General features: G+C 50.6%; 1 protein-coding gene across 1 annotated transcript; it reads left to right on the top strand.

Moving 5' to 3' along the window:
• The first annotated feature begins 812 nt into the window (after nucleotides 1–812).
• Nucleotides 813–13,888, top strand: SASH3 (SAM and SH3 domain containing 3). The gene is made up of 8 exons (XM_068962950.1): nucleotides 813–869; nucleotides 8,194–8,289; nucleotides 8,666–8,812; nucleotides 10,606–10,747; nucleotides 11,923–12,071; nucleotides 12,216–12,425; nucleotides 12,550–12,700; nucleotides 13,198–13,888. The coding sequence occupies exons 1-8, from the start codon at nucleotides 813–815 to the stop codon at nucleotides 13,386–13,388; spliced, it is 1,143 nt and encodes a 380-aa protein (XP_068819051.1). The 3' UTR covers nucleotides 13,389–13,888.
• Nucleotides 13,889–21,826: the final 7,938 nt, after the last annotated feature.

Here is a 21,826-nt window from a genome sequence, read left to right as displayed (position 1 = left end):
GATGACCCAGGTGTGTTGACGGCAGGGATGAGAGCCCAAAGGTGTTGGCTACAGGAAAGTGGTCATGGTGGTAGAGGTGATGGTCATATGGGGAAGAGTGTCATGGGGATGACTGGTTGTAATGCCTGTAAGGGTAACAGCTGAAAGGATACAAATGTGACAGTCACAGAGGCAGTGGTGATGGCTGGGGTTGTTCTAGCAATAATGGCTGTAGATGTGCTGACGGCAGTGGGGATGACTTCAGGGCTGATCTGTAAGGTGATGGCTGTAGATAGGAATGATGACTCTAGGGTGATGGCAGAGGTAGTGATCGCAGTGATGATCTTGGTGATACAAGGTGACTGGGAGCATTGGCCCAACACCAGCAGAGAGATGGTCCCATCTGCAGTATCTGGATTCTGGTCAGTGAGATAAAAGGCTTGAGTAGGCTGTATAACATCAGGTTGATTGGCCAAAGGACTGGCAAGGATTGCCATGAGATGGCAGGGTAGGGACTTTTCTCTGCTTGTTCAACCCAAAAGCTGTCTGCATCAGAATCTCTGGAGACTGAAGCTGGGACTTCCTTCCTCCCCAGGGGCCAGCAGGGGCTGCGATTGCTGTAAGAGTAGGTCACGTGACGGGGCTTCCTGTATGCCGCTGCCGCCGGGTGTCCATGGCCCGCACCCCCAAGCTGCCAGTGCAGCAGTCACAGTGGCAGCCACAGGCTCAGTCCATGCCGTGGCCCCTGGACAGTACTGGCGAGGCTGAGCAAGAGGCCTCCGCATCTCGACACCTAGGAGAGCAGGCACGGAGTATCACCAGGATAGAGGACCATGTTGCGCCGTAAGCCCTCCAACGCCAGCGAGAAGGAGCCTACTCAGAAGAAAAAGGTGAGGAGCATCTTTGGGAACCTGTTGCTTCCTTCCCTCTGCTCTCTCAGCCCATCCTCTCCAGAACTCACAGAAGTGGGAAGAGCCAAAGACCTTCTGTTGAGTCTGTAGGTGAGGGCCATTCTCCCAAGGGCATGGGACTAGTAACAGAAATCCAGGAGAGACGTCCCAAATTGTAGAGAAACAGAGTTATCGAATACACTCTTGGCAGCCTTGAGTTGCAGGATTCAACACTACCAGGGTAAGAGACTTAAAATTGGGGACTAGAATCCTAGACTAGAATTTAAGAATTACAGAATACAATTCTCAAGTTGAACCTTAGACTGTATTTAGTCTCTCCCCTACAACGGTCCCTCGCGAGCCTGCCTCTCAGGAGCCATCTCACTCACAGGGCTCCACTGGGCTGCCCGGCCAGGAGCCATGATGCTCACAGAGCCCCTGCCCTTTGGCCCTAGCCTGAGCTTGGCCATCTTCATTCAGCTTTGTTGTAGCTCCCAGGGGCCCACAGGAGAGGGGGCCACCTGAAGATGCAGCCCAGATTTCCAGATTCAGGGAAAGGGCCTCCAAACCCGCAGTGGGTTGCAGGGGGCATGCAGGTTCTTCCCAGCTGGGGAGAAATTATTTGTGAAGAATGAGAAATGAAGCTGCTGAGATGAGGCGTGGGAGTGAGGGCTGAGGGGGAAAAATTCTGTGGGTGGGGAGCAGGCATATTTTAAAGGCCAGGAAGAAAAGCATCTGCTCATCTTCCTGGAGTTTTGAGGCCAGCCTAGAAGATTCCTTGAAGGCTCTGCCACATTTAGGTTTCTCTAGCTGAATTTGAGGATTTCTACACTTCAATCTTGGACTCAATTGTCAGATTCTCCCCAACCATCAGCAGGTACATCCACACACCCAGCAGGATCCTAGGACCATCCCAACTAGGCCTGAAGCAGATCGGAGAGGCCAAGCATAGCCACAGGCCAAGGTCCGGGGCCTCCAGGCCTCCATGGTGCCCTGCTGCTTTCCCCTGGAGCCTAGCCCAGGTGCTCCGTGGGGGAGCCCCTTTGTCAGAGGAGCGGCTCCCAGGCAGAGACCAAACCAGCTGAGAAGCCGAGCCTCGGGCACTGGGGTGTATATCCTGCTCCCCCTCAAGTCCTGGGGTGGCTGCCACTTCCGGCTGTATTCTCCCCCACCCCAGCCGCTTCGCTGAGGTTGCAGTGGAGGTGGGCGGGTGGGAAAGAGATTCACCACTCTTCACACAGGCTCTGTCACCCCTGTCCAAGCACCACACAGCGCCAGCCCCGGCAGACTAACCTGGCAGACTTGCCCTTGGCTGGCCCTCCTCAGCGAGTGGGTCCACTTCCCCTTGCTCTTCGGCTGATGGGGGTGGGAAACGGAGACCGCCCAAGACACTGCTGGGCCTCAAGCCACAGGGGAGCTGAGCGGAGAAAAGAGTCTGAGAAAGAGCTGACACTTCACACAAGCAGCCTGTGCCGCCTCAGGTGGAGGGGCCTGAAGGCTCACAGGAGCCAGAAGCCCCATTTTCTCTCCCCACTTCCATCATCCAGATTCTGGGTTTGGTGGGTTCCTGGGATTCCCCACAGGCCTCTCCCAGGAGAGTCCAGGCTGTTGCAGCCCTCTGAGGGCCATGTCCTCTAGGGCAACATCGGCCTGGCAAACCCTGCCTCAGCCCATCAGAGCCTGGGCCAGCCCCCAGAGCCACTCTCCCAGCCGCATCCCCTGGAAGCACTCTTAGACAAACCAGCTTTCCAGAAGGCGGACACAGCAGCTTCCCCAGGCCAGGAGGCAGCAGCACAGCTCCAGCTCTGTGACTTGGGCACGTCCCTGCCCCTCAGAGGCCAAGGCAACGTGGTGGAGGGAATAGTACAAAGGCTAGTGTGGAGTGAGTGGAGGAAGTGCTGGGGACCTTGACAAAGAGGGATAGGTCCTGACCTGCCCACCTCAGGAGGTTGTATGGATCACTTGCAACAGTACATGCCAGTGCACTATCACATGTGTGCCTGTGCACATGAAGGGGTGCACGCTGAAGCCGTGGGTGGGGGCAGAGAGCCCACTGCCAAAAACAAGCCACGGCCCCAGCCCTGAAGTGGAGAAAATAAGACCTGGTAGCTCACCAGATGTCGGGTGCTATGCTCTGCACTCATCTCTTAGCTCATTGGCTCTTCACAACAGCCTTGTGAGGTGGGGGCCAGTGTTGTTTTTACTTTACGGCCAAGGCACAGAGAGGTGAAGTGATTTACTCAAGGACACACAGCTAGGAAGCTGCCAAGCAGGGAGTGAAGCCAAGATCTGTCAGTGTCCAGAGTCTTAACCCCTTCTCCCTCTACTCTCATCTCTCTACTGACCTCAAAAACACTGGAGAAGTCTGATGAGCATAAAATACTCAACCTATCAGCAGAAGGGCTCTGCATGGCAGGCCCAGATGGCTATGGACTGAGTGACCTTCCAAGGAGCCCCAAGCAGAGTCAGGAACGAGCCTTCCAGGGTGGTGGGGTCAGGATGTGTGTGTCATGAAGGACTGAGGAGATGCCCAGGTTGAAGGGGGAGGGAGGTTGGGGGAGGCAATACCCCTTGGCTGCCTTTTGGAGACTCTTGCCTCCATCAAAGCGTCTCTTTGCACTCTCCCTGATCTGCTGGAATATAGGCAGTGGACAGGAGTTTGTCCTAGGACCTGCCTCCCCTAAGGATAGTCCTACCCCATCGCACACCTACTCTTCACTACATCCCAGACCTGCCCCCAGGGAAAATGGAGAGGACTCAAGGCTCCTATCTGAGGGGTCACTTGTCCACTCCTTCCAGTCTCTCCCTGCCCCTCTCTTCTGCAATCTTGGCACATTACTTTTGCTGGCTCCCTTCCTACAGCACACCTTGGTATGCCACCCTCTACCCCTGCCACTAGCAAGCGCTTCATATTTTCCATGGCTCCTCATTGCTCACAGGCTAACACCATGGCTGGCGAGGGCCTTCCGTGGCCTTTTCTGCTCCACCATTCACCCCAAACACTGGTATACTCACCATTCCATCATCATTCTTGATCAAACCCTTCCCAGCTTCACCTGGAGCAATCCTGGATCCCCAGGACAGCCTAGCTCAAAGGTGCCTCCTCCTCCACGAAGCCCTCTAGAGCCCTTCTCCCTCCATGCTCCCACCTGCTCTCCTGGTAGCTTCTTCCAAATCCCACCTGCAGTCACCATTACCCTTAATCCACTTCTGTATGAGGAGGTGACTTCGTGAGCTCTGAGCACAGTAACAAGCAGAAGCTTCCAGAATCTCAGACATGGGCTTGACGCTGGCCTCCACCTACTGTGTCACTCCATCTAGGATGCTTCATTTCTCCCAGTTTCAGTGTCCCCAGCTGGAAAGAGTGGGTGTAAGACGGGGCTGCAGGGAGGCTGAAGTGAGTGGACACACACACAGTGCTTGGCAAGGCACGGGGCACAGGGGAGGTACTCGACCTCTCATTACTGGATTCCCACACATGCACAGGCCAGTGTCCAGAGCCCAGAGGGTGCTCAGTATGCGACCGGTACGCTGAAGGAGCAGACAGCATAGCAACAGAGACACCTGGGATGGGGCTGGAGAGACGCTGGAAAGCCGCACTTGCTTAGAAAGCAGGGAAGATGCCAGGCCCAGCAGGGTGAGCCTCTGAGGGGGCGATGGGGGAAGCTTCCTGCAGGGGGGCAGTGCCTTTAAAACTAGATTTGAAAATCCTTTTTATTGAAGTATAATATCCATACAAAGAAGCATGTACATCACAAATGTAACACTCGACGGCTTTCTGTAAAGTGAGCATCCCCATGTAGGCAGCCCCTGGATCACACAGAACACTTCCAACACTCCAGAAGTTTCCCTCATGCCCCTGCCAGTCACTGCATGCCCCCTTTCCCCCAAAGGTAACCAACCACTCTCCTGACTTCCAACTGCATGGATTAGTTTTGAACTTTCTGTACAGGGAACCATATAGTATACCCTGGTGGCAGGTCTCTTCTGCCCAACAGTGTAGCTGTGAGCACCATATTGCTGGGGAGGGTTGCACGAAGTTCACTGCCGTGTGCTATCCCCTCGTGTGACTCTGCCACAGTTCACAGGTCCTCTCTACAGCTGATGAGTGTTTGAGTTGTTTCCAGTTAAACTGGGTTCTGAAGGATGGGAGAAGCTATGGTTGATTGTAGGGAAGGCGAGGGATAGGAGCCGTGAGGGGTTGCCATGTCCCATGCTCACCCTTCTCTGCCTCACAACAACCCAGTGAGATGGGTGCTATGCTCTTCATTTCACCCATGAGGAAACAGAAGCCCAGAGAAATTGAGAAATTCACCCAGCTTTACACAGCTGCTCCATGGCAGAAGCAAGATGTGAACTCTTGCCAGCTGACACCAAATAAAGAGACTGAGGTTTGGGGAAGATAAAGAAACTTACCGAAGGTCACACTCAGCAACGTGTGACGCCCAAACAGTAGTTCTTTCCGAGAGGCCCGCATACTCCCCTTAGACATGAAAATGGGGCTTACAGTGTATGGTACCACCTCCAGCCCAGGACCCCCAGGAAGGCCTCACCCTACAGGGAGGCCAGGCAGAAAATCCAAAAGGGCTCAAGGATTTCCACTCATACCTGGACATATGAGTCACTTCAGACTCATTGAAAGGCATTCAGGATATTTGGGGTGCTCCTGAGTTTAGAGGTGGGCCGGGCAAAAGACCCTTATCCTTAGTCCCCCAAAGAATTTTTCTAGTCCTTTCTGTGTACCCAGGCCAGGGTTGAGGAGCAGCCGGCCAGGCCCACGTTCCAGCGCCGTCCCCATGGGCCTTTTAGATTGTTTTCTCCCATTTTGAGCTAAAGCTGGGACAGAGGTCCCAGGAGCCAAAAAGCTGCCCTCCCAGCCACCCCCAAACCCCGACGACGGCAGATTAATGACAGGAAAAGGAAAGAACTGCAATTAGAGGGCAGCCTAGCGGTCAGTTTACTCTTCCTCAACAAAGCCCACTTCCGGCCCCATGCCTTCCCTGCTGCGGGCTTTCCAGGCTCACTGGTCCCTGGGGCTTCAGGGGCGACTCTCAGCCTCCTGTCTGCAGACCAGACTCGGGCCTGGTGAAGGGAAAGCCACAATAGACCTGATCAGCCTAAATATAGGCGCCCAGCCTACCCTCCTTGGGCCCGGGCCAGCCTGGTGCCCACCCTCTCTCTGTTCCCTCGTTTCCAGGCAATAAGAGGAGGAAGTTATCCAGGCAGCTGCATCCTAGCTATACAAGAGGGGGGAAATGAATGGAAGGTGGAGGAGAGAAGGGGAGAACAAGGGAGAAAAAGAGGAAAAAATAGTGGGTAGGGAAAACCAGGGAAGGAGGATGGAAGAGATGCATAGGAATAGGAGCGGTCACCCCACCACCATGCCCTGTACCACTCAGGTCCCTTTCCCAGCTCCCCCGCATCACATGTAAGGGGCTTTCTTCCTAAGGATGCAGGCGCCTCACCCAGTAGGCCTTCATGGTGGTGGTATCTGCTTGACCTGGCCGCTGACCTGGTTTCTGGTCCTCTAGCTTGCTGTGACCTCTCGGAAGGTGTGGTCGCTGCCCCTGATTACTGACTTGCTCTTGGTCAAGACCAAGGGAACTGAAGTGTTCCACGGTAGTCCCTGGGAGCGGGGGACCAATTATGTGTATGGGGGTGTGTGTGATACTGCCCCTGCCCTGGGGGATTGTCACTGGACCCCCCTTTCGTAGGAAAGAGGATGTGAAACTTTCAACTTTGTGCAGGTTTGGGGCTTCAGTTCCTCAAGGCCTTATCTCTGGTGTCTGCAGCCGACCCCACTCTATCTGTCTGGCCATCTGTGAACCCTGGTTCCTGTGTGCACCTCTGGTCTTGACTTGATTCGGGTTCAGCCTCCCCTTCTTGTGTCTCAAGTCAGCTCTCCTTACCTGGCCCCACTTTCTCCTACTATCTTGCCATGTGCATGCATGTGCAGTTAAGAAAGCTCATTTCCTGAAAACAGGCTTATCAGTGCTGTCGACTGAAAAAAAAATGCATAACCTAAAAGTTGAGAATTATGGTTTATTGAGTGGACTTTCTGAGGACTTGGGGGGTGGGGGATGGGGGATGGGGGAAGCCTCTCAGATAGCTCTGAGGGACTGCTCCGGAGAGGTAAGGGAGGGGCCAGAATACAAAGGAGTTTTGTAACAAAGACCAGGTAGTCAGAATATCAAAAGATTACTGTTAGTTAAAGAAAACTAGACAACCCAAGTAAATAAATTTAGCACTTCTCTGTGTTATGGGAAGATGCAAGAGTCTGCGCTTATTGAAGTTATTCCTTTGCTTTGCAAAGATAAGGGCCAGTATTGTGTTCTTTCCCATCCTGTGTCCCCTCAGGGAGCATCATCAGTGGTGGCTGAAGTGGCTAAGAGCCTGGCAGCTGGCAGCCAGTCTGCATCCTGGTGCCTCCAGGCTCACCGTGGGGTGACTGATGGTTGGATGGCCATGGCATCCTTTGTTTGCTGATACAGCGGAGATGGGCAACAGTTTTCATCCGCAATAGGTTGAGCCATGGACAGAGGAGCCTGGTGGGCTACAGTCCATAGGGGTCCCATGGGGGTCACAATGAATCGGACAGGACTTAGTGACTAAACAACAACAAATCTGAACACTGGCAAGTGTGTAGAGTAGCCAGCTCATTAGCAGCTGAGATTAAAAGCAGAGATGAAGACAGAAACTGGCAGCATTCTTTTATTATGTTAGAACCAATCATTGATGTCCCAAACCTTTTCTCATTCAGTCTGTACCATGGCTTTCCAGAACGCATAATGCCAGTCTTACTGGCCCTTGGATGGGACAACAATGTGTCACAGCCCTCTCTCTTGGGATATCGATGTGTCAGGCTGAGGGCCCCAGTGTGTTTCCCACGATCCGTCACAGGAAACCAGGCCTGGGGAAGAGAGAGCCTGGAGGCCGGGCTGTGGGGTTTTGGAGGGTTTGCTGTACTGCATGAAGAGGTGACGCTGTTGCACATGAGGTAGGTCTCCAGTAGTAGACACGCGTTTCCTCAGACACATTTAATCTTTTACTACAGGGTTCTGGGGACCAGAATTAAGGTGCTGGTGGAACAGTGGGCTCAGCCTGTGGCCTGACTGGGTTGAGGCTCCTGAGGTGAGGAGCCTGCTTAAGGGGACCGCTCGCTGCTGAAGAGCAGGATGAGGACTTGCAGCGTCACCTCTCAGCTCTGGGCCCAGCCCTGGTTTAAACGCGCTGTGTTGGGAGCAAGAACAGCTCTGTGCTCCTTACTGACCACAATTGTAATGCAACACAATTTAACTCCTGGTAACACTTCTGCTTCTCCCAGCTCTCCCTTCAGCGCTCCAGCAGCTTCAAAGATTTTGCCAAATCCAAACCCAGCTCCCCTGTGGTGAGCGAGAAGGAATTTAATCTGGATGATAATGTGAGTTCCAGAGCCTCCTTGGGGGATCTGGCTGCGGGCCCTGGATTGGGGAGTGGAGGGGAGGGAGGGAGGGAGGGAGGGGAAAGAGGATTTTAGGATTGTGGAGGCAAAGCCTTTTTAAACACTTTGGGCCTACCTCTGCACCCACCAAAATTCTAGGCCCTAAAGCTTCATCTGCATTCTTTTCGTTTGCAAATTGCCAATTTAAATCTGAATGAATAGGGCCAAGAATAGGTCTGGGGCTAAAATGAGGATAGGGACCTCTCTTTCCCACCCCTCCAGGGTTTACCTGGACCCCAAGGCCTCCTTCTGCTCCCAAGTCCTGGACCCAGACATGGCCACCTAGGTTCCCGAATCTCCAAATTTCTTGTCACAGATTCCAGAAGATGAGTCAGGTGTGCCGACCCCAGAGGATGCCGAGAAGAGCGGCAAGAAGCTGGGGAAGAAGTGGAGAGCGGTGATTTCCCGAACCATGAACAGGAAGACGGGCAAGAAGATGGTGAAGGCCCTGTCAGAGGAGATGGTGAGGCCTGGGACCCAGGGACTCCGCGGGTTGGGGCGGGTGCCACAAGGAAAAGCAGCGGTCTAGTCGGGGGTGAGCATGTCCGTCAGGAGAGCCACTGCCTGGGCACACTGCCTGGCCCCATACAAGCACGAAGGTCACCATGGGAAGGGAGTTCCCCCAGCCAAGCACGTGGCAGGCAGGCACGGTCCTGAGGGAGCAGGAGTGGGGTCTGAGGAGGGATGAAAGTCTGGGAAACAAGCCTCCTCGGGAGACTGACCTGAGGAGATGAGATAGCCTGGGGCATGTTCATTCACCATGAAGTTTTACTTGAAATGAGCCACTGAGATTGGAAAGGCTTGATTCAAAGATGCCCGAAGAAAGAAAATCGAGAAGGCTGGCCGTGGGGACGGGGTTTGGGGTAGAATACATACATGTATAGCTGAGTCCCTTCGCTGTCCACCTGAAACGATCACAACATTGTTAACTGGCTATATTCCAATACAAAATAAAAAGGTTTTTTTTTTTTTTAAAAAAAGGCTGGCCTTGGCCCAGGGAGGGAGGGCAAGACAGACAGCTGTGCTGCAGGCACATCCAAGTAGGTGAAGTCACACCGGGCGTCTGGTTTGCTCCTGGCTCTCAGAGGAGGCACCCTGGCAGCAGTGTGCTGGAGTTAGCTCCCGCTAGCTAGCAGACTCCTGCCAGCTCAAGACAGCAGTTGCTCAAATCTTCAGTAATTTCATGAGCCAGGTGTGAGATACAAGCATTATTGAAAATTAATTTATACCAACTTAGAATTAAATCAATTATTTTAAGAAGAAAAAGAGTAAAGTCAGTCTTCAAAATTCACTTCCTAACTCTTGTCCCGCCTTTCACTGTGCTCTGTGCCCTTGTCCCAGTGGCTGGGGGGTGCAAATAGCCAATGCTGCCGCTCATGCTGGCTTCCCTGGTGGCGCAGTGGTAAAGATTCTGCCTGCCAATGCAGGAGCCATAGGAGATGCGGGTTCGATCCCTGGGTCAGGAAGAACCCCTGGAGAAGGGCATGGCAACCCACTCCAGTATTCCTGCCTTGGCTATCCCATGGACACAGGAGCCTGGTGGGCTACAGTCCATGGGGTCACAAAGAGTTTCACACAACTGTGAACGCATGCACACTGCTCATTTAGGTGGTAGATCTGTTGGCCACTATGGGAAGTATTTACAACACAGAAACTGGCAGCCCCTACAACTCAGGGCTTTTATTCCCAGTCAACTAGTGAAAGAGTTACAACTGCACTGAGGGCTGGGGAGGCCCAGCAGCTGTGGAGTCAGGCTGACGGGGCTGTGAGTTCCTGCATGGCCTTGGGAACATTCCTCCGTGACTTCTCACCTGTCAGCTTGGGAGGATCAAGCACCTGTCCTTGAGTAAGGATGAACTAAAATCCTCTGTGTCGCACATAGGAACATAGTTAAAAGTAGTGAGTCTCTTCAGCACTGTAACCTGCCTGGCTATGCGCTATTAACACCTCTGGGTTCAGACTCCAGCACCAAGACTTTTTGTGTGTGTACATGGGCACTTCAGGCTGACACAGCACGTTCACATGGTACCAAGGGAGCCTCATTCCATGGGCAGGGCAAGCACTCTCAGTCCCACTTCACAGAAGAGGAAACTAGGGCCCAGAGGGTGCCCTGCAGCCTTGCAAGAGGCACGGCTGGGGTGGCAGCCAGGCCCCAGCTCTCCCGGGAGCCCCGGCTCACTTCCTCTGCACCCGAGGCGGCCCCATGGGCACCTCAACCGAGGCTACTCAGGGCTTCCTGCTTCTCCTCCCCTCCAGGGAGATACTCTGGAGGAGGGCTCAGCGTCCCCAACGTCTCCAGACTGCAGCCTGGACAGCCCCGGCCCTGAGAAGATGGCGCTGGCTTTTTCTGAGCAGGAGGAGCAGGAGCTCCCAGCTCTCAGCCGCCAGACATCCACAGGTGAGTGTGGGAGATGGGGGCACACTTGCTGACCCTGGAGGAAAGGACAGGGTGAACACCATACAGGTGACTGTCTGAGAGGGTTGGTAAAAGAAATGAATCTTTCCTGTTAATCTGCTGGGACCTTTCCCAGTCTTTTGAAATTAAATCTTCCTAACAATCTCATGGGGTGGTAATATTATTATCCCCACTTCGTTGATGTGAAAACTGAGGCTCAGGCAAGTTAAGTGACTTTCCCAAGGTGACCCCGTCTTGAATTTAATTCTGCCCTCCAGGAGCCTCCACTGGCTGGAAGAACCTCATTGCCCTCTTGGTCTAGGCCTCCTCCATCTTTCAAGGGGAGCTAGAGGCTATGGGCTCCCTGGGCCTCTGACATCCAAGGCTGGGGGTCAGGGTATTGGCTCTCCTGCTGTGAAGACTCCACCTCCTGGACACAAGCCCTTGGTTTGCTGGGCCCGGGGCTCCACTTGGCATCTTCTAGATGTCCCTGGGGCTGGACAGGAGCTTTCAGCAGCCCTGCCTGAATGAGGTTCTGCAGGCTGTGAGCTGCAGACCTACAGAGGCACTGCCTTTCTCACCCTTATGATTAGTTCCAAGTTCTCTGATGTTTCTCTTGCTCCAAAGACACTTCCTTACCCCCACTAAAAGTCACTTCCGCCCTTCATCCTGCCCTTCTCAGAAAGAATCTGAGTTTCCATGTGATGTAGCTAGACACCGAGTCTTATTAAGTAATATTGATGCACGGTGTGGCTTCTTGGTGGAAGGTGACTTCCAGGAGCCCTGGAGTGGGAGTCAGGAAGCCTGGAGTCTAACAGACCCAGGGCTGCCAATTATAAGGTGAGATGCTTTGGGCAGTTCACTTAGCCTGACTGGTCTCAGTTTCCTCATCTGCTCATTGGGGGTGTTGGCCCAGTTGTTTTCTAGAGACTCTCCCAATTTGCCTAGTCTTTGATCCTCTTATGGTCAACTATTTTCATGCCTGGGGCCCCTGAAGCTATGCTCATCAGGGTGGCGGAGAGGTTGGTTCAGAATCACTTCTGCAGTGTGAGACTTCTTGGAGCTCAGTTTTCTTCCCTTGGGATTTCTAGCCAGACCCCCTGGAAGGTACCAGCTGGGCACTGCCCCAGCTGAACTGGGGACAAAGATGACCTTCCTCCCCGCCCCATTTCCTGCAGGCAGTGAACTCTGCAGCCCCAGCCCAGGTTCTGGAAACCTTGGGGAGGAATCAACTGCACCACAGTACACGGGCCCCTTCTGTGGCCGGGCACGAGTCCACACCGACTTCACTCCCAGCCCCTATGACCGTGACTCACTGAAGCTGCAGGTAAGGTTAGCATTCAGGCCTCTGTTGAGCCTGGCAGGTTGTACCCATACAGGAGGCTGCACTGAGCCAGGGTAAGGTGGTGTCAGCAAGAGGCCAAGGGGCCCTCTCATCCTCTGTCCGTTCTACTCTCCTCTCCTCCCACAGAAAGGAGATGTGATCCAGATCGTTGAAAAGCCGCCCGTGGGCACATGGCTGGGCCTGCTCAACGGCAGGCTGGGCTCTTTCAAGTTCATCTATGTGGATGTGCTGCCCGAGGAGGCTGTGGGGCCTGCGCGCCCCAGCCGCCGACAGAGCAAGGGCAAGAGGCCCAAGACCAAGACTCTGCATGAGCTGCTGGAGCGCATCGGCCTTGAGGTTTGAGTGGGGGGCCTGCCCGTATGTCTAGGAGCAAGGGATGGGGGCCAGAGCAAGTCAGTTCCGGGCGGAGAGATGGGTCTTCAGTGGGGGTGGCTGGTAAGTGGCCTGCTTCTGCCCACAGGAGCACACATCCACTCTGCTGCTCAACGGCTACCAGACACTGGAGGACTTCAAAGAGCTACGGGAAACACACCTCAATGAGCTAAACATCATGGACCCGCAGCATCGGGCCAAGCTGCTCACAGCCGCTGAGCTGCTGCTGGACTACGACAGTGAGTGGGCTTAGGAGTGGAGGGTGGGAAGGGTGGGGTGGGGAGGCCTGCCCCAGTCCTGCCCTGGTGCCCCTCCGCAGTGGACAGGTGCTTTCTACACTTGAATTCCCATCTCTGGGCAGAGCTTGTGAGCAGAAGGGGTTTTAGGAGAGTTTTCTCGACCTCTACAAAGTCCTGTGAGATCAAAGGGGGCCAGAGGAGGTGAGGCACAGACTCCAGGCCTCAGTGTTGGGTAATGATGAGGCCAGGATGCAAGAGCAGGCTTCCTGGCTACTAGCTCAGTGCTGAAGACGTTTGCACTCCTGGACAGGAGAGCTGGCCTGGACAGCACTTGGGGCAGGGGGAGGGTGGTGGTGGGCCCCCAGAGGGAGAGACAGCCTCCAGTGGGCTTCCCAGGGTCCCTCCACCCAAAAGGAGCCCCTGAGATTTCTGAAGCCCCCTCACTGCTAAAGCCTGAGCCCCCCCCCCAATTCCTCTTCCTCCCTGGCCTCTGGCAGCTGGCAGTGAGGAGGCGGAAGAGGGCACAGAGAGTGGCCAGGAGCCAGCGGTGAGCACAGTGGCAGAGCCCAAGGTGGACATCCCACGCGACTCTGGCTGCTTCGAGGGCTCTGAGAGCGGGCGTGATGAGGCGGAGCTGGTGGGCACCGAGGAGCAACTGCATGGCCTCTCCCTGTCTGGGGCCCCTTGAGGCCAGAGAGGGGATGGACCCGGCCTCCCGTGGTGGCCCTAGGCTGGAGGACTGGCACTGATCCTGGCCCTGATCCCCCAAGGGCCCCTAGGGCAGCAGAGGCCGGCCAGGCCTTACAGATGCAACTGGAGTGCATGACAGGCCACACAAGCCCGGTCGCCTCCCTCCACCAGCTACTGACAGCACAGCTCTTCCAGCTGCGGCCAAGGCAAGGGGGGTACCAAGAGGCCACCAAGGCCTCCAAACCCTCCTTGCCTCCACACCATCTTCCTTTGTCGTGATGATCCTGAAAAGGGGGCCAAGTCAGTGGTTCAGGTCCAATCTCAACACCCTGGGAAAGGTGACCATTGCAAAGGACTCTAACTGATCACAGATGAATCCAGATTCTCAAAGGTTTGAAGAAAGCCACATGTATCTTTCCTACTTTCCTTCACCTTAATTTTCTTACAGGTTTAGCCACTAAATCATTGTGCCCCTTCAACCGAGTGCTTTCTTCAGTCTCAGTCTAGGATGGGTCAGGATAAGAATGTATAGTTTCTGAGGGCCTTGCTAACTCTGACATTCTGTGATGGTTAAATGTCTTTTGTCCTGTTACTATGGCCCCGGACACCAGTGGGGTTTACTGAGGGTGCTAGAGGGGCTTTGGGCTCCCAAATGAAATGGCTCCTGGTCCTCCGTTCCATACCTTCTCATATAACTCAAGCCAAGCTGCAATTGCCCCAGCTTAAGTCAATGCCCACACGTCAGTAAGCACCTTCCGAGCCCCTCAAATGACACTTCCCCAAGGCTGAGCCAGACCTGGCTTCCAAGGACAGACTGGCCCCTCAGAGGTCCAGGCCCAGACCTGGCCTCTCACATGGGTCCTTAAAAGCAAAGAAAGTGCAAAGCTTAACATTGTGGAGTCTGCTACTCCATCTTTACTCTGCTAAGGTTTCGATGGACCTTGAGCTCCAGAAGGGAGAGAGTGTTGGTAGGGGGCCTCCCTTGACCCCAGTACCAAGTTTGTGCCCAGAATTCCCAGAGTAACTCTTTCCCAGGGCCCAACTGGCCTGAGGGCAAACAGTGCCCACCATGTCTTGGACTGCCTGCTTCGCAGACACACTTGGACTCAGAACCAGAAACTCTGGTAGAAGCCATCTTGGGGGGGATAGTTTCAGTGTAAATATGAGGGAGGTGGGGGGGGGTGCTTCCAAGGTGGCTCAGTGGTAAAGAATCTGCCTACCAATGCAGGAGACACGGGTTTGGTCCTTGGGTTGGGAAGATCTCCTGGAGAAGGAAATGGCAACCCACTCCAGTATTCTTGCATGCAGAATCCTTTGGACAAAGGAGCTTGGCGGGCTGCAGTCCATGGGGTCACATGACTAAGCATGTGTGCATGAGGGTGGAGGGTGACAGGTTGGTAGTAATAAACTGGTAGAACTAAATTACTGTCTCCTGCTGTCTTTCCTATGGAGTAGGCGGGGAGGTAAGGGGCAGGGTGTGGGGGGATGGAACAGATCAGTCTCCTTCAAAGCTGGACTCAGCAGAATTTCCTTCACTGTCAGGGCCATCTGTCCCTTACCCAAAAGATGCTCATGCCCTTGATCCCGCTGATGGCTGACCAACCCTCCTCAGAGCCCAGGCTCCTGTGGCCACCAACCTTGCTCGGGCCTGAGGGTGGGAAGCAATAGCTCTCTCCTTCTTAGGACTATTCATTCCCCACCCCCAGTGACTGAGAAGCCTGTTCTGGGGGCTGTCCAGGGTCCAAGAGGGGGAGACTTGCAGTCAGCATGGCCTTTTCTCCAAGGTCACCTCTTCTCGGGTCCCACCATGTACCCACAGCTCCACTGTCTCCTGGGAGGTGAACTGGAGACTAGGACCCTTGGCTTTGTTTCTCCAACATGAACTGCTTTAGGTACGGCAAACTGGAATGTGAGCTCCCACCAGCATGAGGATGAGGCCACTCTGCTTCCATGCTTTGTTCCCAGCCACAATCATCCACTACTGTGAGTGGCTGGGCAGCCCAAATGGCCTCACCGCCCAAGGGGTACTGAATAGTTCCCGTCACTTCAAAAGCACCAACACAGGCTTTGCATGCATCCTCATGCTATCCCCCCACTCTGAGGGGATACCTTCCATCATCTTCCCAATTTACAGAGGAAACAGGTTGAGTGGGAAACCCAACAAGTTTTCAAAGCCTCGCCAGCCCTCCAGAGGGCAGTCTATCCCTCTGTGATGTGCCTCTGACATCCTTTGACCCAGCCATTCCCTTCCTAGGATTCCATCTGTACAAAGAGCCACATGAGTGCACACAGATATATGAACAAAGATATTCAGGCTAGCTTCACGTAAAAAATTGGAAACAATGCAAATGGGGAATTAGTTAGATACATTATGGTTCATTCATACATCATTAAACACAATGTTGTAGAAAAATATGTAATGACACAGGAAAAATCTTTGTGATTTTTTATTGTTTAACTTGAAATGTTAAAATTATACAAATAACGTACAAACGTTCTTGTAAAAGAAGTCTGAGCAATATCATGGGGGGAAAGTGAGTAATAAACCTTATTTATAGAGTGATTCCATTTTTATTTATGAAAAGGAAATATACACAAGAATACAGACCAGAAAAATCTGCATCAAATGGTTAACCAGTGGTGATCTTGTGAGGAGGGTGGTTGGGATTAGGGGAGTGAGCAAGAGGAGTATTCACATAATATATTCTTGTCTCATTTGAATTTCAAAACAATGATTTTTATATCTATAAAAAAGGACCAATGTGTTAATTTTTAATATAAATTTATTTATTTTAATTGGAGGTTAACTACTTTATTGTATTGGTTTTGCCATACATCGTGTTTTAATTTTTGAAAACATGGAACTAACGGGCCTAAGCCTCCAGTTTAGGGTAGCAGCAAAGTCGTTGTCCTGCTGCCTTTCTATGCAGGCTTTTGGAAAGATGGGGAGTGGGGGTGAATAAGACCCAAAGTACTTAAAATCCACATACACCAAGGGGAGCCTATCAGAGGAGAGTCCTACAATTTTCAAACCCCCTATTAACTCCAAGCTGGGGAAAGGAAAACTTCAGAAAAAGAGGAATGACTGAGAACATGTTTTGAAATCTTGCCCCGCCCTGGAGTGGGGGATGGGAAGGTGTCTCACAGCTACTGGGCTTCAGTTTGGTCTGTAAGCTGAATATAGGCTGAAAGTAAGTAGTTGTGCAAGGGCTCCAATGATCATCAGATTTAGGGAGTGGGCCGTGAAGAAGGGCAATGAGGAAATGTAGACTACAGGCCAGGGGGAGAAAGGCAGTGTGCCTCTGCAGGTCTGCTGCTGGAAGCTCCTGTCCAGCCCCAGGGTCATCTAGAAGATGTCAAGTGGAGCCCCGGGCCCAGCAAACCAAGGGCTGGTGTCTAGGAGGCAAAGTCTTCACAGCTGGAGCGCAAACACCCCCAGCCCAGGATGTCAAAGGCCAAGGGAACTGTAGCCTCTAACTACCCTTGGAAGGTAGGGGAGGCCTAGGCCAAGAGGGCAATGGGGTTCTTCCAGCCAGTGGAAGCTCCTCTAGGGCAGAAAGGAGAGTACTAACAGTTAGCAGCTCTGGCCAACCTGACTTTAAGTATTAGGTCTCTTACTCATTAGCTGGATCATCCTGGACAAATCGTTAAACCTCCTTGAACCAAACTTTCCACATCAGTACAGTAGGGATAATAGCACTAGTCCCCATGATGGAGCTGTTACCTAGATTGAATGAAGTAGTGTATGCAAAATACTTGGCATAGCGTTGAGCACAAAATTCATGCACAATGAACGATATCATGTCACCATCCTGTGACCTCCATTTCACTCCCTTTAAGGCGCATCTCTCCTTGGACCCCTAGTTAGTGCAGTGACCCAGAGCAAAGGCTTTGGAGTTACTAAAGTGTCTTCAAATCCTGGCTCCACCACTTACTAGTTAGTTACACAATTTGAGGTAATTACAGACACATACATTTCTTTTCTATAAAATAAGAATAATGATCTATATTGTGATAAATATATCAAGTGAACACTTTATACACCTTAAACTCACACAATGCTATGTTAATTAAATCTCAATTTTAAAATAATTTAAAATAAATAAAAATAAAATTTAACAAAAAAGAATAATCAGCTAATAATACCTACCTCTTGGGGTCAGCAGAGAAAGAAATGAGATAGTGTATAAAGTTCCTGGCACATAGTGACAATAAATCGTGGAGTTTTACATTTTTTGTAACCTTCAAGGTACTAAGCTCAAGAATGGGCACAAAGGCCATGCTGACATGTGCTTGTCTGCAGGCTAACTGCTGTAGCTCAGAGACAAGCTATCTCGAAGCTTCCAGAGGGTGCTAGCATTCAGGGTAGGGGGTTCCAGCTCTGGTGTGTGGAGAGGCCGGTGATGGGACAAAGTCCATCTGGGAAGCCCGGGACAGCCCTTGCTGTGCCCAGCCCATAGGAAGATGATCAGCCCTGGGTACCAGCCTTATTTTAGGCAACTCCCTTGGACGTCCATGTGCTGCCAGAAAGAAGTGGATAAAAGCCAGATTCAAAAAGAAAGAGCATCAAGTCAGGAGTAGAGGCTGAAGCAGTTAGGGGAAGCAGTCAGCGGTATCAGCACCTTCCTCCTAAACCATCTCCCCTGTCACTCGCCACCTCTCTTTCCCAGTGGAGCCATGGGAGACAACGGGCATTAAAACCAAGCTAACAGAGGTCTGTAAAGGGAAAAATGGGCCCTGATCACGGTAGTCTCAGTGAGGTTCACCGCCTTCCCCCCCAGCCTCCCAGGCAGGAAATTCAGGATGAGGTATGAAGTTTCCCAGCTGGGGAAAAGAAGTGGCTCTCCCACCCCTCCTTCACAATAAGGCTACCTTCACTTCTCACACAACGTCAGCCACATTCTATGTTGCTTGGCCAACAAACAACACAATCAAGTGGGAAGGAACTGCCTCCCCTGTAGACCCAGCCGACACTCCTCCTCCAGGAAGGCCCTAAATAAACGCAATTCTATAGCACTTGATATGTAGACTTCACCTTTTCCTATAACTTCACAGTTACCAATATAGCATTTGTATACCACTGCCTCTGGGACCTGCCAGGGATAGCGTCAGAAAGGGCCCAGGGCAATGGCCCTCACAAAGGGACAGGCAATTTGACTGTGGGAACCCGGCTAGGCAACTTCCTGACTTTCTGTGCTAAAGAAACCCCACCATCAGTTCAACCTAAGTGCAGGTGTCTGAAGAGAGATTTAAGAGATTTAAGTTTAAAACAAAAACCCAACAACTGCCCCCAGACCAGCTCGACTATATATAGTCAGCCCTCTGCCTGCCTAAAATGGAGACATCATTGGTAAAATTCACCCAAAATGGCTAAAAAAAAAAAAAATCCTAAAATCATCGCTGCTTCTCAACTCTCAAGAGAATGGGGTGAACAACGCAATTTCGCCTAAAGTTAGCCCTAGAATGTGGTCAGTTTTCAACAAGTATTTATTGAATGTTAAATAAAGGAAAGGTTCATTTCATTTCAGTGGCACTTGGAATTATTCAAACCACTTTCACTGTCTACACCTGCTCGACTGAGGGGTAGGGGGTTATGCTGGAAAACTCTCTGGACTCGGACTGAGGACATCTGGATTCTGGTCTTGGCTTTACCAGTAACTGTCCATGTGACCTTAGATAAGTCGTGGTACTTTCTGCTGAGAGACAGAGAGGGAGCACAAAAGTGAGCACAGGCAATATGAACTACATGGTTGATTGGTGTTTTCCTTTCAGGAGTGTCATGGAGAGAGGCCAGGTTTTATGACAGTCATGTCTCTAGTTGGGGCACAAAACTGCCACCCACGCAGGCAAGTTGGAATGGTCAGATAGCTGAAGACCGGCAGTGGCTTGCAGAAAAGGTAGTGGGAGGGGAGCTTGAAGAAAGTGAAGAGACATGGAATGTTAGGGTGGTAAATCTACGCTGTGCTCCAGAGTTGTAAGGACACTTCTAACTCAAGGCTCCCTTACTTTCTGGCCTACGGTGGAGGATGAGCTCAAAGCTTCCATTTATTAATGACAACCCAGTCCAGTACTCTTGCCTGGAGAATCCCATGGGCAGAGGAACCTGGTGGGCTACAGTTCAAAGAGTCACAAAAGAGTCGGACACAACTTAGTTTGACTAAACAACAAGAAAAACCCCTAATGCCAGAAGAAAGATAAACAAAGGACTTAGCCAATTCACAGAATAAAAATGGCAAGAAACATAAGGGAGATGCAGAAAATGTTTTACCTCATAATTAACGGAATTAGGAAATGAAGGCATGGAGATACCAGTTAATAACTAGCTATCAGATGATCAAATGTTTAAATAAGGTGTGTTGAAGGAGGCTCTCTGATACAGAGGTGGTAGGACAAACTGGGTCAGCCTTTCTGTAAAGTAATTTGGCCATATTTATCAAGAGCCATTGGAGGAGGAAGTGGCAACTCACTCCAGTATTCTTGCTTGGAAAATCCCATGGACAGAGAAGCCTGGCGGGCTACAGTCCGTGGGGTCACACGACTAAAGTGACTTAGCATCAAGAGCCATTAAACTCAGTAATTCCACCTTTAGGAATTTATCCTAAAGAAATAATAACAGATATGCCCATATATAAGGAAGTTCATCATAGCAATATTTATAATAAGGAAAAATTGGAGATGCCTAAAAAATGTCTGACAATAGGGGAAAGATTATATATATCATGGAGTCATTAAAAAACATTTTCAAATAATTTAAAATGGTATGAAAAATACTAAGTAAAAAAAGCTGGATTACAAAACTATACTGATAGTTGAATTCCAGTTATGTTCAAAAATATGTATGTATGTATATATGCATGCACAAGAAAAAAGACCAGAAAGAAATAAATAAAAACATTAACAGTGATTAATATATTTGGTGATAAGTTTATGAGTGATTTTTTTCAATCTTCTTACATTCCTTTTTTTTCAAAATTTCAACATGTGTTACTTTTAAAATTTAAAAAGCACATTAAAGGTATAAGGAGATGAGGGGCATTGTTGATTTTCTAAGTCTTCCAAATATTTAGAGGTAGAAAGGGACCTTTGAGATAATCTAGTCCAGGAGTTCTCAACCCTCCCTTCGTATATATAATATTTTGTAATATACCCTTGGCCTGAAATGCATTTCACAGTTAATATAAACTGCTTATACTCATAATTTCCAGAACAGTAATATAATACACTAACTGTAGTATAAAGAAGAAACAAAAGGGAAGTCATTTAGAATCAGATAACTAAACTTCAGATGCAAATGCCTTTATAAGACTATACTAAAAGCTCTACTAGTCCAATGCTTCCACTATACATGCAGATTCACTGCAAACGCAAGTGCTACAAAGGAAGAATAAATATTGGAAACTTAAAACACCATGAATGGCACTCCTGTTGGTGACCTGATTTTCAAAAGTCACAACTCTTGGTAAATTTCTGAATAAAATAAAGGACCATCTTTACTCAATTTACATAATTGCTGCATTACTGGAAATTCAGTGTATAATATTAAAACTATAAAAATATGTTTTGTGTTTACTTGTATAACGATTAGGCCCAGATAGTGGTACTAGGTTTTTCTACCTATACTGATGTCCTATAGGGCATCTGATGGTTTACAGAGGATTTCTAGTTCCCATTTCCCTTTCATATTTATCCACAACATGAAATCCACAATGACTCCGTTTTTAGGGAGTATGCCTTGCATCCTTTAAAAGTAATGATATTTGCAGTTGTAGCCTTTGAAACTATTTCTAAAGCATATTTCCAAAGAACCGCAAGCAATTCCTAGAATGTGTTCTCAAAAGTGACACAAATGCTTTTTGAATCATTGGATGCACTGGTCTTCTTTAGTAGCACCAAGGCACGAGAGGAAATTATTAAAAAAAAAAAACAAAAACATTTACTGTGATCCCTTGGTGATTTTCCCTAGCCCAGCCCCAAGCTTCAGAGGTATAAAGTGAACTGAGCTGGAAGAAAAGGACTAACAGGGCCAGGCCTTGGGGAGAGGGAGGGGAGCTAGGTTGCTAGGTTACTGCTTGAGCCAATCCAAGTGGTCCCAGAGGGGCACCAGACACAGTACTGGTCCCTCTCTCTGCCCCACTAGGCTGAGGGCCCTCTAAAAGGGAGGGGGTCAAAAGGTGGTGGAGGGGTCTGGTCATTCACACTAGGCACAAGTAAAGAAATGAGGCAGAAGCACAAAGAAACAAACATCCTTCTATTTCTACAACTATTCAAGTCTCCTTCATTAATTGGCTTCCCTCCAGAAAGAAGGATTTCTTTATTAAGAAACACCAGAGAGTGAAAATCCCACCATACACATACAACACACACACACACACACATTTGTAGGCTCACACAAAAGTGCTGAGATTTACATATTAAATTGCATTTAAGTTAGAAAAC

Source organism: Capricornis sumatraensis, chromosome X, assembly GCF_032405125.1.
Source record: "Capricornis sumatraensis isolate serow.1 chromosome X, serow.2, whole genome shotgun sequence".
Lineage (NCBI taxonomy): Eukaryota > Metazoa > Chordata > Mammalia > Artiodactyla > Bovidae > Capricornis > Capricornis sumatraensis.
The sequence above is the reverse complement of the archived record's forward strand: the minus strand, read 5'-3'. Positions and strand labels throughout refer to the sequence as shown.